Genomic DNA, 16,778 nt, shown 5'->3' on the forward strand with positions numbered 1-16,778 from the left:
TACGCAGTCCATAGCTTGGAGGAAAGCACGTACTTCAGTCATGCTGCCTGACTAACTGTGCGATTACCTCTGGTCGTTGTCAGGCTTCTTGGCGTTGAAGCTGTTGGTGTTGCGGACGTAGGTTGTGTCAGTGCTTTCGACCTCCATGTCAGCGCCGTCATCGTTGTTTTCGTGGTCGTTGGTATCATAACAGTTGTTGACGTTGTTGCTGTTGCGGCTGTTGTATTGGTCGTAGGTGTTGTCATCGTCGTTTCTGGTGTTGCTGTTGCCAATGTGGTTGTTGGTGTTGTTGTTATCGTCGTTGTTATTGTTATTGATGGTGTCGTCGTAGTTGTTGGTGTTGTCGTTGGTGGTGGTGGTGTTAATCGCGTTGTCGTCGTTGTTTGTGTTGTCATTGTTGTTGATGTTGTTGTTGCTGGTGGTGATGGTGTCGTTGTTGGTGTTGTCGTTGTTATTGTTGTTGGTGATGTTGGTGTCGTCGTCGTTGTTGTCGTTGTTATTGTTGGTGGTGCTGGTGTCGTCGTCGTTTTTGGTGTTGTTGTTATTGTTGGCACTGAAACGAACACGTCCACGTCATGAACAAAACCCTCACGACATGATTTTAATGAGGCCAAGAAGCTCGCAACTAGGTATAATACATCATGCACAATATTTCTTCAAGAGAGGTGAGTTTGGATGCAGGGGGTGGATGTCGGTTAACGATCTTCAATTTGACAGCTTCCATCCTATTAATATGCCCAGTATGGACTAGTACTGGGGTTTCACTCAGAAATCCTGGCCAAACCATTTTGCAAAACAGCAGAAACGCGATGGAACTTACGTACTACACGCCACCATTGGCTCAAAAATAGCATGCAGACAAATGAACTGTTATGTGAGTATAATGGATGGATAGACACGCGGTGGCCTGCCAGGTGATTTCACACGTTCTGTAATCATGTTATTGATTACGTGTGTGTGTGTGTCACTGTGTGTGTGTCACTGTGTGTGTGTGTGTGAGAACGTTAGTCAAGCAATAACATATAGTCGACCAGTTAAAACCAGCAATCGCAGAGAATAAATAACTCCGATGTGTATGTTATGCAGTCACCGTTCGATATAATGCCATTTTCTTTCGAAAATCTGTACATCGGAGCCACGATACATTGGCGATGGACCTTCAGTGATCGATGCATGTGCACGCGTATTTGCCAAACTCACGTGACCACAATTAAAGCTCGCGAGACTTATTCCTAAATACGTTGTCGGCTAGCATTAGGAGCAAGCAATAATTTCTGCAAATCGGATGTATGCATTTTATATAGAAATGGGGTCGTGCCGAGCGAATATTGCATAACATACTCACCGGAGTCAGTTATTTGCTGCGGTTGCTAGTTTTAACCTTCACCAGATCACGCTTTGGACTACAAAGTGCGAATGATGTGGGTCGTCTACGACCCATACTTTCGAAAGAAGGATTCAACGTAAAAAGTATGGGTCGTTCACGACCCATGCACGCCATCCAGATAGGGATACACTCTTTACCGCATCTTTGCAGAGTATGGCTCGTACACGACCCACGCCATCCGAATAGGGATAAACATCGTAAAATGCCTTCTTTAATTCCATATTGGTCGTCCACGACCCACAACATCCGGACTGTGTAGTTAAAATGACGTCATTGTTATGTGTGTGTTTACACAGTAATTCCTTAGGAAGGTGCTATGCACAGGAGCTTGTATCCAACCACCGGTCGATAATTATTTACTCCTGCATGCTTATTATTTACTGCTGCATGCTTACCCTTACTACTACTAGTAAATAGTAGTAGTAGACTGTATGGAATAAGGAGTAAATAAATGGAATAAGGAGTAAATAATGATCGACCGGCGATTGGATACATGCTCCTGTGGTTCTATGGTGTTTGTCGATTACACGAAGTCTCAATCACAATCTCCAAATAGTTATATAGAGACACAGAATCTGTTGTGAGGCTGTGGGTCGTTCACCACCCAGAAAGCACGGTGAAGGTTAAGTATGTCAAAATTGCTTTCGCATATGAGTTGTTTTTGTCTATCTTAGCTGATGAACAAACTAAGTCATGAAATAGAGAGAGGGAGGGAGGGAGAGAGAGAGATAGAGAGAGAGATAGAGAGAGAGAGAGAGAGAGAGAGAGAGAGAGAGAGAGAGAGAGAGAGAGAGAGATAGAGTGGGATAGAGAGAGAGAGAGCGAGAGATAGAGAGAGAGATAGATAGAGAGAGAGCGAGAGAGAGAGCTAGAGAAAGAGAGAGCTAGAGAGAGAGAGAGAGAGAGAGAGAGTGAGAGCGAGAGGGAGAGAGAGAGCGAGAGAGAGAGAGAGAGAGAGATAGATAGAGAGAGAGAGAGAGCGAGAGAGAGAGCGCTAGAGAAAGCTAGAGAGAGAGAGAGAGAGAGAGAGAGAGTGAGAGCGAGAGGGAGAGAGAGCGAGAGAGAGAGAGAGAGAGAGAGAGAGAGAGAGGAATAGACAGAGAGTGCGAGAGAGAGAGAAAGAGCGAGAGAGAAAGAGCGAGAGAGAGAGATAGATAGATAGAGAGAGAGAATGAGAGAGAGAGAGAGGGAGAGAGAGAGAGAGAGAGAGAGAGAGAGAGAGAGAGAGAGAGAGAGAGAGCATAATTAATTTACATGCCCGTGTACACATAAATAAAACGACAAGACGTTCGTAACACGTGCAAACACTGCAATGAACATGCGGTGCTGGAAACAAGGACATCATTGCAAAACCTTCTGAAATCATAAGCCAGTAATCAAACAGGTGCAACATGAAATGAAACAGGTGCAAAACAACACGTGCAACATGTCATGCAGTTTTTTGATGAAACATGAAATAGAACGTAACAGAGAACACACGTTGACAATGGATGTACGAGGTATGATCCAAACAAAATGATCAAATGTGATTTTCGCAGAGACTGTTAGGTGTATCTGGCCCAAAATGCAGCAGTCATCAGAACTACTCTCCTCCTACATCGATGCAAAGTCACAAGTGCCTGAGCTAATCAGAAAGAGGCCTTAAGGTGGCCTTATTTGGGGTTGCTTTTGAGCTCTGATTTGACGTCGTTTTTGAGGTCCCGGGTGCAGTAAAACTTGTTGGAAAAAAGTCTGATTTTCAAAGAGGGTATACCAGAAATCACAAGGGGTGTAATCAGGTCTGAAGAATGTGTGAGGCAAAAATGGGATCATTTGGTCTTTTAGGAATGAAGTTACGGCCCTTGTTTGTGGAGACTGACATTTTCATGGAGGAGAAGGGAAGTCTGGGTTTCGCAGTTTGGTCGCTGACTGCTAAACTCGTAAGTAAGTTTGGGTAAACAGGTGTCAGCATAGTACGTGATAATGACTGTGCTGTTAGTAGACAGAATATCGACAGCAACGGGACCTTCGTGGTCGAAAAATATAGCGAATAGCCCTGTTTCTGCTTTGAAATTCTCGCTTACAAATGATACATCTCGTCATTTTGGTATAGACACGCTTTGTTTCTGTGTTGTCTGGCACTAAAGTAGAAGGAAACCAAAGTCTCATAATCAGTGACTACAGTAACAACAAATTTGGGTCGCGTGCAGGAGGACCATGATGCTCCTCCTGTTCCCCTGTCAGTTAATGAGGCCAGCTTTTGAAGCAGAAGATCATTCCGTAGAATTCTCTGGAATGTTCCATATGAAAGTTTAAGTTTTGCACTTTATACTCGCATGTACAATTTTTTATCTTAGTTCTTAAATTTTGACACAGCAGCTACATTATTCTCGTTTGAAGCGCTTCCGGATTTTTTTTTTGTTGGCCTGTAAGAGTTATTCCCGATTTCCCCACTTTCGATTTACTTTTTCTTTTGTCAGATTATAGAATATGGAACAGCTTTGATGCATGAAACGTTCTTCAGCTTTGTAGACATTTTCTTTGTACCATCATCCAGCTACACTCTTTAGGCCAAAAAAAAAATAGGTCTGTTTACGGTAACATAGGCCCAAAAAATAGGGTCGGTAGGTCGGGATTGTTTTTTTTGTTGTTTTTTTTCCTCCAAAAAACCATATTTTTACGTTATTTTGCAAAAAAAACAAGATTTTTTTTTTTCCCCCAAATGCCAAAAAAAAGGTCTAGGGTCGCGCGAAAAAACTAGGGTCGGTCGGGTTACCGTAAACAGACCTATTTTTTTTTTGGCCTTAAAAGAAGTCAAGATTTTCATGGCGCTTGACAAAAGACCCCGTTTTGAAGCACAACCCAACGTATCTTAAAACCTCGTCAGTTATGACTAGTAACTTAATGACGTCATCTCTTAGAGGTATACCAGTTAAATGGTTGGCCTTTCAAATGATATATTACTTTTCATGATCAGTGGCCTGAGACTTGTATAATCGCGGTTTGATCATTTTGTTTGGATCATACCTCGTAAACTTAAATGGCTACGGTAATATGATTTTATGCATTAACAACAGGTACATACGTACTAAGACATTCAAGCTGTACAAAATTGAAACAACTATGAATGCGACAGCACACTTATCATTCAGCTCTGCAAACACCGTGCATTTAAACACATAACCTATACAGATCTGTCCAGATGCATGCAGTAAATAACAATACCACAGGCATATTGATCATACACATACTGATAAAAACGCACGATTCACAGTGGTGTGCAAATACAAACAAACAATAACTATGACATTTTTTGTGTGCAACGATAAAGTATTAGTAAGTATTGTGTGTATGATCGACAAAAACGTACACAATGAACTCCAACTCTTCTTCTTCTTCTTCTTCTTCTTCTCGGTTCTTCTTCTTCTTCTTCTTCTTCTTCTTCTTCTTCTTCTTCTTCTTCTTCTTCTTCTTCTTCTTCTTCTTCTTCTTCTTCTTCTTCTTCTTCTTCTTCTTCTTCTTCTTCTTCTTCTTCTTCTTCTTCTTTTTTCTTTTTCTTCTTCTTCTTCTTCTTCTTCTTCTTCTTCTTCTTCTTCTTCTTCTTCTTCTTCTTCTTCTTCTTCTTCTTCTACTTCTACTTCTGCGTTCGATATCATGGCCGTTAAATCATCAGGTCGGTGACTGCCATGAAGTCCGCAGTCTTCTGTAGATTGGCAGCAGGTCCCCAGAGCTTGGTGCCCAGGCTGGTGTCTCCCGGCCAGTAGTGCTGGCGTGCTGTCTCCAGGTGTGGGCATGTTTATGGAACGTTCTCAGGGGTTTGCTCCTCTGAGCCGCACCCACATTGGGCTGTGTCGCTGAGTCCCAGTCTCTTCGGATGTTTGTTCAGTCCACAGTAACCAGTGCGCAGGCGAAGAATGGTGGTCTGGCTTATTCTGTCAAGTTTGTTGATTTGGTCTTCCTGTGGGTTGTAGTTTTTCTTAGTCTTCCAAACTGTTTGAGACTTTCGTTTTTAGAAAAGTCTTGGCTTCCATGTAGGAAGTGGAGATAAGGCACTGGCGAAGACCTGCTCCTTCCTTTGCGAGCCTGTCTGTACTCTCATTTCCGGCAACACCAACATTCGCAGGTATCCACTTGAGCAAAACCTGGTTTATGTTGCACAGGCTGCTGAGGCGGTCACGGAGTAGCCGGGTGGAAAGGTTATAGTGGGCCCAGACATGAGAGACTAGAGAGCAGACAGGGAGTCGATGAGCAGCACAATATTCTGTTATTGGCAGCCTTCTCGTATGAGGTGTTCGGTGGCAGCGGTGAGGGTGTGGACTTCTGCTCTGTAGTTAGAGCTCAAATCACCAGTTGGCGTGGAGAGGGAGAAAGTGGTTCCATCAGAATGACGAAAATAAGCACCACTGCTTCCATTCCGGATGGCATGCTCTGCAGATCCGTCCGTATATATAAGCCTGCGTCCAGGTGTTGCGTGGATAGCTTTCCTGGAGCATCTCCAGTGTGAAGGCCTTCTGGAGTGCTGGTGCCTGTGTACCTTTTGCTGCCAGTCCTGGTACATCCGTTTTGATTCTGGAAGGGTATTCCTTGGAGCCCAGACAGTAGTTGTGAGCGTTTCATGTTGCAGATCAATGAATACTGCCAGAACTGTCTTCTTCTCTTGAAAAGCATCTTCAATGTCCTGTGTCAAGAAGGCACGCTGGTCTTTGGTGCTGTGGAATTGTCTGCAGCCAGTCTGTGTTGATGCGAGTGCTGATCTTGACTCCAGGTACCACAAAAGCCTTTTGTTAATGACTCTTTCCATGAGCTTTCTAACACAACTGAGCAGACTGATCGGTCTGTAGCTTGTAGGATCCCGCTTGTCCTTTCCCTTCTTTGGGATGGGTCTTATTTGGGCCTGTTTCCAGCTTGTAGGCACAGTGCCTGTTGACCAGCTTTGGGATGGGTCTTATTTGGGCCTGTTTCCAGCTTGCAGGCACAGTGCCTGTTGACTAACTTTGGAATGGGTCTTACTTGGGCATGTTTTCAGCTTGTAGGCACAGTGCCTGTTGACCAACTTTGGTTGTAGATGGACAGAAGGAAATGTTTTTCTACTCTGAAATGTTCATATACCGTTGCAACAAATGCAAATTTTCTAATTTAGTCCAAAATCATTGATGCAATTAAAACAGAAGACAAAAAAGCAAAAACAAAGATGATCAGAACGGCAAGGTATGTGTGCAAAATCTACACAGACCAGAAGGGCCAACCATCCATTGACGAGAACAAAAATGTGCAATAGGAAAACATAAGGGATGCAAACGATGATACACCCACCCCTTGTCACTGACAGAGGTAGACCACTTGTCGCTGACGAAGGTGTCACTGGCGAAGATGGTGTTGCGCCCTCTTGCTCTAAACGAAAAAGGCATCGTGTTAATGTATCATCGATCTCGTGTTGTTTTAAACTTTCACCGAGCAGGGCCTGTTATTAGATTCGAAGCATCCGTTCCTTGCAAAACGTTCACATTGCTCTTTAATCTTATCCTGCGTTGTTTGAAACGTTTGCCCAGCAGGAATCAAATGCAGTTAATAGCTCTAAGAATAATATGTCATGTTCAATTCTCTCTAAGCATTCTCTTCTTCACATGCACATTAAATAATAATAATAATAATAATAAATAACTTTTCTATAGCGCGAGTCCCATCAATTGGCTCCAGGCGCTTTACAAATTCATTATAGAATAAACTAGCACAAATCAACAAGCATACAAAGCATACATTTAACTGAGACATAACACCAAGATCCCAAGCACTAAGCAAAACTTAGCGTACAATGTTAAAAGTACACACACACACACACACACACACACACACACACACACACACACACACACACACACACACGCACGCACGCACGCGCACACACAAAGATACCATTGACAAATAGACCATAAAGCACATGCAGGGTAGAGAGTTCCAAAACAGAATAGAGTTGTGGAGAGTCTACTCAGGCTAAGCAAAGGCTTTACGAAACAGGTATGTTTTGAGTTGTGTTTTGAAGGAGGAAAGGCTGCTGGAGTCACGGATAGAACTTGGAAGCGAGTTCCAGACGGTCGGAATCTGGTACCTAAATTTGCTGTAAACTGGGTTTGTTTGCTAAGAGTTATAGCCAGAAGCTTCAGCTTCATGAGAAAATCAAAACTTCTTTTTCGCCGAAAAAAATTTACGTGAACCAACGCGGTCCAAACACGCTCTGTTTGCTACCATGCAATACACGTTAGACAACGCACGCCAGCGAACGGCACCTATCACTGGCGAAGGGTGAACTTACGGGCATAGATACGCTGCCTGATTCCCTCGGCAGTAGCATCGCTTATCAAAGCGGCATGATGATTATCGAAGTAGAAAGCGTCTTGGGCGTCAGTAGCAGCAGACCTCAGCTCTGCTTCGTTGGCCTTCTCTATCCCCACGGTGATGATCTTGACCCCTGCGGCCTTGAGCGCCGAGGCCTCTCTCTGCAGGGCATGAGGGTTGAGGTTGGCTTTGCTGTCAGTGATGAGAACGACAGCGTTAGGAACGTCGGTCCGGTCTCCGCGACTCTCGTCAAAGATGGTGGTTCGCACCTCCTCCAGAGCTGCACCAGGGTCGTTCTCATTGCCAGGCATGTTAGTCCATATCTTGGTCATCTCCTGGATGAGAGCCGCCCTGGTCTGGTTATTCTCCAAGTTGAACACCAGGGTCGGGTACTTGTTAAAGTAAATGAACGCTGCCCGCATGTCGCCGCCGTCGATGTCGGCGGACTTAAAGATGTTCTTGAGGAACGTTATGAGATACATTGATATCTCCGCCACCTTGGTCCCTGACTGGACGTGGAGCACTACGGCAACGTCTACCTTTTCACTATCTGCAAAACAACAAGTCACACTACCCCGTCATTTCACGTTGATGTTCACATTTACCTAGGGCCAAAAAAAAAATAGGTCTGTTTACGGTAACATAGGCCCAAAAAATAGGGTCGGTAGGTCGGGATTTTTTTTTCTTCCCAAAAACCATATTTTTACGTTATTTTGCAAAAACATTTTTTTTCCCAAATGCCAAAAAAAAGTCTAGGGTCGCGCGAAAAAAAATAGGGTCGGTCGGGTTATAGTAAACAGACTATTTTTTTTTTTGTGCCTAATGTTTGCTGCAGTCGAGTCTTGTTATGCGTCAGGAATTATGGTAATTAACTCACTTAAATACTCTAGATGTAAACAAAAACCCACTAAAATAGTATTAACAACTCTCTGTTTCATAGAGATATATTATCTTAACCATGAGAAGTAAGCAAGCTCAGTTTTGTAGATTCGCACGTAACACTCACAATGTTGGTAAAGATTCCGTAAAACGTGGTTGCAAAAGTACACCTAATGATAGCTGCGATTTTAATGTTAAGGACGGAGAACCCCTTGGTACAATGAAGACAAAAGGCAAATCAGAGTAACTGGTCAACCACTTGATTTTGTTTGACTAACGTTCTTGGGCGAAACTCTAAAATAATCAAGAACGAATCAAAGAAGACACACTGCTGTTAGTTAAAAAAAACAAAAAGCATAGACACACCACCCACACGCAGTTAAAATCACTAACACAATACATAACCCAACCAATACATAATCCACCCACCCCCTTCCCCACCTCCAAGCCAACCCAACACAACACGACACACCACCACACAACGAAACACGACACATCATAACACAACCCAACACAACAATACAACTCAACAAAAGATAACACAACACAACACAACACAACACACACACACACACACACACACACACACACACACACACACACACACACACACTCACGCCCACACACACACACACATACACACACACACACACACGCCCACACACACACACACACACACACACACGCCCACACACACACACTGACACACACTGACACACACACACACACACACACACACACACACACACACACACACACCAACCAACCTTCCCCAGTGCACAAGACACCGGCATCTTCGGAATGGAAGCAGATGTTACTGCTCCACGTACAATGACCAAGGTTGGATTCTGTACCCCGACACTTCACGTTGTCCATGTGGATATCCCCGGATCCCGGACCGTAGAATGCCTTATTTTTGGCCTGGAAAACAGATACTAGTTAAACCCTCCTTTTTAGGTCGACAACGACTTCACTTTATTATTTTGATTTCGTGGTGTATATATACATGAGTGCAACTCTGCCGGCTACATGCCGGCAGCCGGTTTTTGGTTTCATCAGCTGCCGATGTTTTTGTTCCAGGAGAGGTTTTTTTTGGCATTTTAAATACTAAAAAAGCTGGACCCCAACTTTTGCCGGTTTTTGGAATTTTCCAGATTGCACCCATGTATATAGTTGCGTCCCTTCGAAAGACGGGTCGCTTTCTCCAAGCGCAAAGCTAGCTGTAACAAGTCACACTTCTCAAGTGTGTGCGTTTTTTGTGTGTGATCAGCCACCTTCACTTCTAAGGGACTGACCAAGGGCTTTTACGTGCAAAGGCGAAGAAAATCATTTCTACCACCAAAAATAAAATCAGGAAGAGACAAACGGGCCTAAAACACAGACACTAATATCAAAAGCGCGTTATTTTCTTCTTCAGGTGTTTGCAACACAAGACAAGTCGCGTGAAGCGATATACAAACATTTAGTCAAGCTGTCGGCATCAAAGTAAAAGATTAATACCAAATAACAGTCATCACCGAGACTATATTCAGATAGTCTCGACTAACCAACCCCAAAGACCGATACGGGTATCGCTCGTCTCAGCCCGTAGCTTGCGAACGCAGTACTTACTTCTGTAATTCTGAGCACATTTTTAGAGTAAACATAACGTTTGTATATGTTTTTGAATTCAGGAGAAATTGAGGAAGACGATGCAGTCATTTTTAAATACGTTAGTAAAAAATTGATATGAATGACAACTTTAATGAGCAAACTAATTAACTATTTTTTACGCTGCCGAGCTGAAATTCAATCCCACAGTCTGGACGTCGTGTGACAGTGCTGCCTCTACTTTCACGAAAAGCCGGAAATGACGTCATCAAAACATTATACCCAGGAACTCTCATGTCAAAACTTGACTAAATGTAAAAAGGGCAAAAATGACTTGTTTGGATGCGTTATGCAGTCTCTTTCAATCATGACTTTGTATTAGATTCCTTGCCTATAAATCCACATGCACATTCGCTAAGATGGGAATTAGGTCTCAATAATCGCAGCTGCCTTAAGAACTATAGGGAATCAGCAACGAATCTGTCGGCCAACAGGAAAGTGTGCCTGTTTGTTTACGTATTTAAAGGTCAATAGGACATTCTTTTCAACCTGGTGACATTAATTAGAATACTAATAAATTGTGAAAAAGACAAATTGCATTGTCCGTTGTACCATGCATCCTCTAACGGCTTTTATTACCAATTCAGTGCCCCATAATTATGGCTTTTTGACCAATCAGGACGGATTCTAGGTGACCCTCTGAATGTTATAACGTTCAGGCAGGGACCCTTTTTGTTTATCAAGCTAAACATGAACAAGACAAAGTAAAAATTTAAATCAGCAATATCAGTGTGATTTATTCTAAAGAATGACACTTCAAATGCTGTCAGATAATACTCTCTTTATCTAAAAAAATACCGAAAAGCGAGTTTTGTCGGTGGGTGCTTTACGGAACAGCGAGGCACCGCCCATCCTCTGAGTGTGCAATGCCGACTCGCTCACTTGAAATCTAAATTATCAAAGTTCGGAAAATCAAGTGAAATTGGGTCACTCGCTTTACGTCAAATGTATCTTTACGTCATTTCCCATCCGTCTGGAGTCGGTTCTAAATCTGTCGCTCTCTGTTCAACAAGAAAAAGCGAAGCAACCGAAACGCATGTTCAACATGGTTTGTTGTGTGTCAAACGCATTTGACCTGTGAATATTCATCACGTAAGGTGTGTTACTCTGATTGGCTGACCCAGGTCACGAGAATTCTTTGACTGACAGGCATAATCAGGTAGGAGCGCTCCAGTTCCCATTGCGGCTGTTCTGTCTAATTCGCGGGGTCGCTTCGAAATTTCTTTTGGTCGAATTAAACGGTAATAAAACCGTTATTTCTAATATGCTGACTGTTAGCAAATGATAACAGACATGTCTCACAAACGATATCAGCATTCGCCTAAAAGGCTCATGCTTGATATCTTTTTTCTCGACATGTCTGTTATCATTTGCTAACAGTCAGCATATTAGAAATAACTCATGTTAAGGAAACCAAAAGCACAAGTTATGACAGGTGTAGTACATTAACAAAACAAGAGGCGAAGCCATCAAGGCTCACGTAAGAAATCGACAAACAGTAACACAAACTCAATCACTCCGTCACACATACACACACACACACACACACACACACACACACACACACACACACACAAACACACACACACACACACACACACACACACACACACACACACACACACACACACACACAGAAAGAGCATAGGTGAAACTGTGCAAGAAAGCGAGACACTAGATCTAGATCTGTCTGTCTCCATGTAGCCTACTTACAGGGACACGACTGCCAACTAGTCTCGGCCCGCTCAAAATAATAATGACCGAGACTTTCAGTACTTCCTTCGCGTGACGTCTAACCCTCTTACGTCATAATGTGACGTCAATGTAATGTGACGTCTTCAAATGTTAGAGTTTCTACCACAGACATACACACGCACGCACGCACATACGCACATACGCACGCACGCACGCACGCACAGACAGAGAAAGTTACGATCGCATAGGCTACACTTACGTGAGCCAACAAAAAAAAATGAATTGCCCGTGGTGAGATGGTCTGTTGCCAAGTTAAAGCTTGGAGATATCTGATATGTGCAGCAGAAATGATCACACGGGGAGCACTGTGCCTTCAAGCTATTATGCAAAAGTAGAAGTACTTGAAGTGAATGAATGATATCTCGCACAACCCAGTTGTATGGTACTTGTAAAAGGTCAAAGCCCCGCTTCAAAATCCTTTTGTGATTTTGCTGCGTCAATGATTGAGTGACCTTTATTCCCGGAAGAACCGTGTCACTACCCATTGTCAATAATTCTGGTGAGAATGCTTGCATATAATTATGCGAGCGTGTGTGTTTGTGTATGTGTGTGTGTGTGTGTGTGCGCGTGTGTGTGTGTGTGTGTGTGTGCGTGTGTGTGTGTGTATGTGTGTGTGTGTGTGTGTGTGTGTGTATGTGTATGTGTGTGTGTGTGCGAGTGTGCGTGTGTGTGAGTGTGTGTGTGCGTGCGTGCGTGCGAGCGTGCGAGCGTGTGTGCGTGTGTTTGGTTGGCTGGTTGGTTCATTTGCTCGTTGTTAGTTTGCTTGCTTGCTTATTCACTTGTAAAATGTTCCCGTTGTTTGACGGACTGTTTAACGGCTTGTTGTCCGTCTGCCTGTGTGTCTGCCTGTGTGTCTGCCTGTGTGTCTGTCTGCCTGTGTGTCTGTCTGACTGTGTCTGTCTGACTGTGTGTCTGCCTGTGTGTCTGTCTGACTGTGTCTGCCTGTGTGTCTGTCTGCCTGTGTGTCTGTCTGCCTGTGTGTCTGTCTGCCTGTGTGTCTGTCTGCCTGTGTGTCCGTCTGACTGTGTCTGCCTGTGTGTCTGTCTGCCTGTGTGTCTGTCTGCCTGTCCGCATCAGTGTCTATCCGTATCTTTGCATGTCTATCTGAACATTTCTTTCTGCCTTCGACTCTTTCTCTACCTTCGAACTTTATGGTTTTCGTCTTCTTGTTCCCTTAACTCCGCTGTTGTGGTTGTTGCAACCAACTAGTGCTTGATTTGTCAAAGCAATGCCACGAATGCGGCAAAACGGTGTACGTATGTGTTTTGCGCGCGCGTGCGTGCGTATGTTTGTGATAATGTATTATTGTGCAATTTGTTTTATGTAGTGCGTGTGTGTGCCCGTGCGTGTGTTCGGGATAAGGTTTTATAGAGCAATATGTTATTCATTGATATGTGTATGTGATTGCACGTTAAATAATGTTATGTTGTCGTAGTATGTTGATTGTACAGTTCAGCGCTTTGAGCAGGGTTAAACCCTGGATACATGCACTAAATAAATATTATGCATTTGTACTATTAATGTTCAAATCAGCAATCAGAGTACGATCGCAGAACACGACTACCGTGGCTCTCGCAGAAAACGTTCAAACTCTCATTGCTACAAATCGTGTTTTTTCCCTGAACGCTATCACATGCCGTTGCTGCGAGCTTTCCACTGGGAGGAAGCGACCCGAACGTCCAAGCAATGGGACAATAAGGTAATGAAAATCAAATGAAAAATCATACTTTTAAAGGCAGAATCTTTCCCTAAAACACCGTTCTACTCTCTTGGGGTCTGCCAAGGCTTTTACATGGAATAAGACAATTCCTTCATTGGAATTATACCATTAATCAACACCGTCACTGCCGCATCTATTGAGTTGACAGTTCTGATGAATTAATTTGGAAAATTGATATTTGTAGCTTTCAAGAAAAGAACAGAACCACACAAATCCGAATCTGCACACCAGGCATCAAGGTGATTGTTTTTGTGTATGCGCCCAAGTCGAGGGATGGTCCTATTCCATGTAAAACAAAAACTGGGGATATCCAAGAAAGTAAGCAGAACGGTTTTCCGTGAAGTAGTAAGATTGTTAAAAGCATTGAACAACGTTGGATGGGGGGGGGGGGGCATAACACCTCACGATTTGTAGCAATCAGAGTCTGAACGTTTTCTGTAAGATCTTAACCACATCTGAAATCTCATGCCTTTAACTCATTCAATAAGAGAACTGACCTGTCCGGTGGTCCCGAGGCCAAGCTGACGACAGACCACTGTGGCGTCACGATCATCCCACCCGTCATCACACACAGTACCCCAGCTTTCCTCTGGGGACCTGCGCAGCTCCACCCGCCCTTCCTTTGTGCTGTTGCCTCCCACCAGTCTGACCTCAACATCTGAAAGATCAACGTTGCACTATCATCCAGCACAAGTGTTTAATCTTAATCGTCTGTCAGGTTTTATGGGTCAAATGAATGACCTAAAACGGTCAATTACTGCTAACTGACTAACCACACCACGATCCACTCTCGCGGGAGCCAAATATTCAAGCGTTTGCTTGGGAGAGCTATGTTTTACGAGCTGTTGGGGTAATTAGCCGTTACTTTACGCTGGTGACCGGTCAATGTCTGTGAAATGTAAACTTTCTGTTTTGTTTCTCCATGATAGCGTATAACTTGCTCATTATAACGCTAAATTGTAATCTGTTTATAGTTTTTGCAGATATGGAGAGGATGAGAAAATGTCTTGAGTTGTTATTAAAAGTCTATCCTTGCAGGTACCACGTGCTCGCTGAAGGGGGAAGTTAGATATGTTTAAAGGTGGTAAAAGGGGAATTGTTGGCATGGTCACTGCACCAATTGCTTTTGTTTCAGTTGTTGCTGGTTGTTGCTAACTCATAACTCATAACTCATAACTATGCGTTAGCAACAACCAGCAACAACTGAAACAAGAGCAATTGGTGCAGTGACCATGCCAACAATTCCCCTTTTACCACCTTTAAACATATCTAACTGGAGGTGTTGCTGTACGTTTGCTGAACGTTTGCTACCTGGCGGCTACCTGTTTGCTGTTGAAGACGGGCTACACTGTTGCTGTCCTTTGCTGTACGGTTGCTGTTCTACGGCTGTTACTGGTGTTGCTCCAACTTTCACCTGTATGCTCCACTGCGTTTCATCGAATGGACCCTGGCTACACCGAGAGTTGAGTGCACCCATGCGTAAACGCCCCCCACCTTGTCATCTTTCTAACCCTTTATGACGAACTTTGAGTTGTGACAACGTGGAGTGTTAACGCCTGTACAGGCTAAGACTTTTTACAGAGCAGCTAAGTGTTTTCTAACTTTACACGGTTCAGCGTGTTCTTATTATTTCATAAACCCAAACTGTTATTATTGCTTTACGACTTGGTCGTAAAAACACTTTTGGCTTCACGAGAAGAGGGAGGTGGAGAGTTAGTGTATATAAACACGTCTAGAACTTATACTTTTGTTGTTGTTAACTTTGTTGTGTGACTGCGAGAGTGGATCGTGGTGTGGTTAGTCAGTTAGCAGTAATTGACCGTTTTAGGTCGTTCTTTTGACCTTTATAACGTGACACCGTGACATCGTCAAACTCCAGAACCTTTGTGTGTGTGTGTGTGTGTGTGTGTGTGTGTGTGTGTTTTGTGTGTGTGTGTGTGTGTTTTTTTTGTGTGTGTGTGTGTGTGTGTGTCTATACGTGCGTGCGTGTGTGTGTGTGTGTGTTTGGCACTGTTAGCGTTAACCAAATACGTGCTCAAATGTTTTAACCAGTTTCGAGTCACTGTCGACACGGATTCGAACGCGAAATTCTGCGAGGACTTCATTTTGAAGAGTCAACTTAGTTCAGATGTTGCAAGGCGTTCAAAAACCTCGGTGTAAACGCGTGCGCGCGATAACGATCCCAGGCTCACAACGAAAGTACCGAGGTTCCAAAAACATGATAACATGAAAGGTCGATCATCTTCAGGGACAGCAGCCTAAAATTAATTTGTGTCCTGGCGTGTGTTTGTATGCAACGCCTTTTTTTTGTCACTGCTATACCTAAAAAGGAAAAAAAAGACAACTCCACGAGAGAGTGCTACCTCCTACGAGTTTTCGGTTTGGACCGTCATTCCTTTCTGTTTCATCTTCCTCTTTTGTGTTTTGCACGAGTGGGATAGCCAGCATGACCTTTTTTGTCCCCGCAATTAGACAGTCATACTTCGTTTTCAGGGGATGCATGCTGGTTGTTCTTGTGTTTCTATAAAACTACAAGCGAAACCTATTGACAACCGATGCGATTTATGCTGTCGTTCAACCGGAAAAGTTCATTGTCCAAAGAGCATGCCTCTCATCCAGCTTTCTAGAGCGATGAAGTACACAGTCACACAATTGTACAGGCAGGGGTTGGTAAACGTGTTCCGTTTGTAGCGCTAGTATAACACAACAACTGCGACAGACAATGCTCATAGTTGAAACAATTGGCTTCTCGTGGGAAAGGCTATTTAGAATCTGCGACATAAATACACAATGACAGAATTTGTTAGCGCACTCCAGGAGTCCGCAAATAGGTTAATGCATTCATCCTATTCAGGGGAATGCTTTCGTTTGACCGTGTGACACTAGTACTTTTTACCAAACTTATATCATCATGAATGATATCATTCTACAGTAATTTTGAGCAGGGCCTCCGTACGTATATAATATATATATATGCATGATCTATTTTACAATAAGTGATGATTGGTAGTAGTTATTATTAGATCTACCTTGCAGGGGTTCACACTCCACACCAATTTGCGCGCTGTTGGAGCA

The 16,778-nt window shown here is 43.5% G+C and overlaps 1 protein-coding gene across 1 annotated transcript in view; it reads right to left on the reverse strand.

The window, feature by feature from the left end:
- LOC138980169 (adhesion G-protein coupled receptor G2-like) overlaps nt 1-16,778 on the reverse strand; it is a 52,502-nt gene that overhangs the window by 21,861 nt on the left and 13,863 nt on the right. Inside the window, exons 5-10 of the mRNA XM_070353002.1 lie at nt 16,733-16,778; nt 14,201-14,361; nt 9,346-9,499; nt 7,677-8,249; nt 6,680-6,757; nt 68-553 (exon numbers count right to left, since the gene is read on the reverse strand). The exon at nt 16,733-16,778 is cut by the window's right edge and continues 117 nt beyond it. Of these exons, the coding sequence (XP_070209103.1) occupies nt 68-553; nt 6,680-6,757; nt 7,677-8,249; nt 9,346-9,499; nt 14,201-14,361; nt 16,733-16,778 (1,498 nt within the window). The remainder of the gene's footprint in view (nt 1-67; nt 554-6,679; nt 6,758-7,676; nt 8,250-9,345; nt 9,500-14,200; nt 14,362-16,732) is intronic.

The sequence above is a fragment of the Littorina saxatilis genome, linkage group LG11, assembly GCF_037325665.1.
Source record: "Littorina saxatilis isolate snail1 linkage group LG11, US_GU_Lsax_2.0, whole genome shotgun sequence".
Taxonomy (NCBI): domain Eukaryota; kingdom Metazoa; phylum Mollusca; class Gastropoda; order Littorinimorpha; family Littorinidae; genus Littorina; species Littorina saxatilis.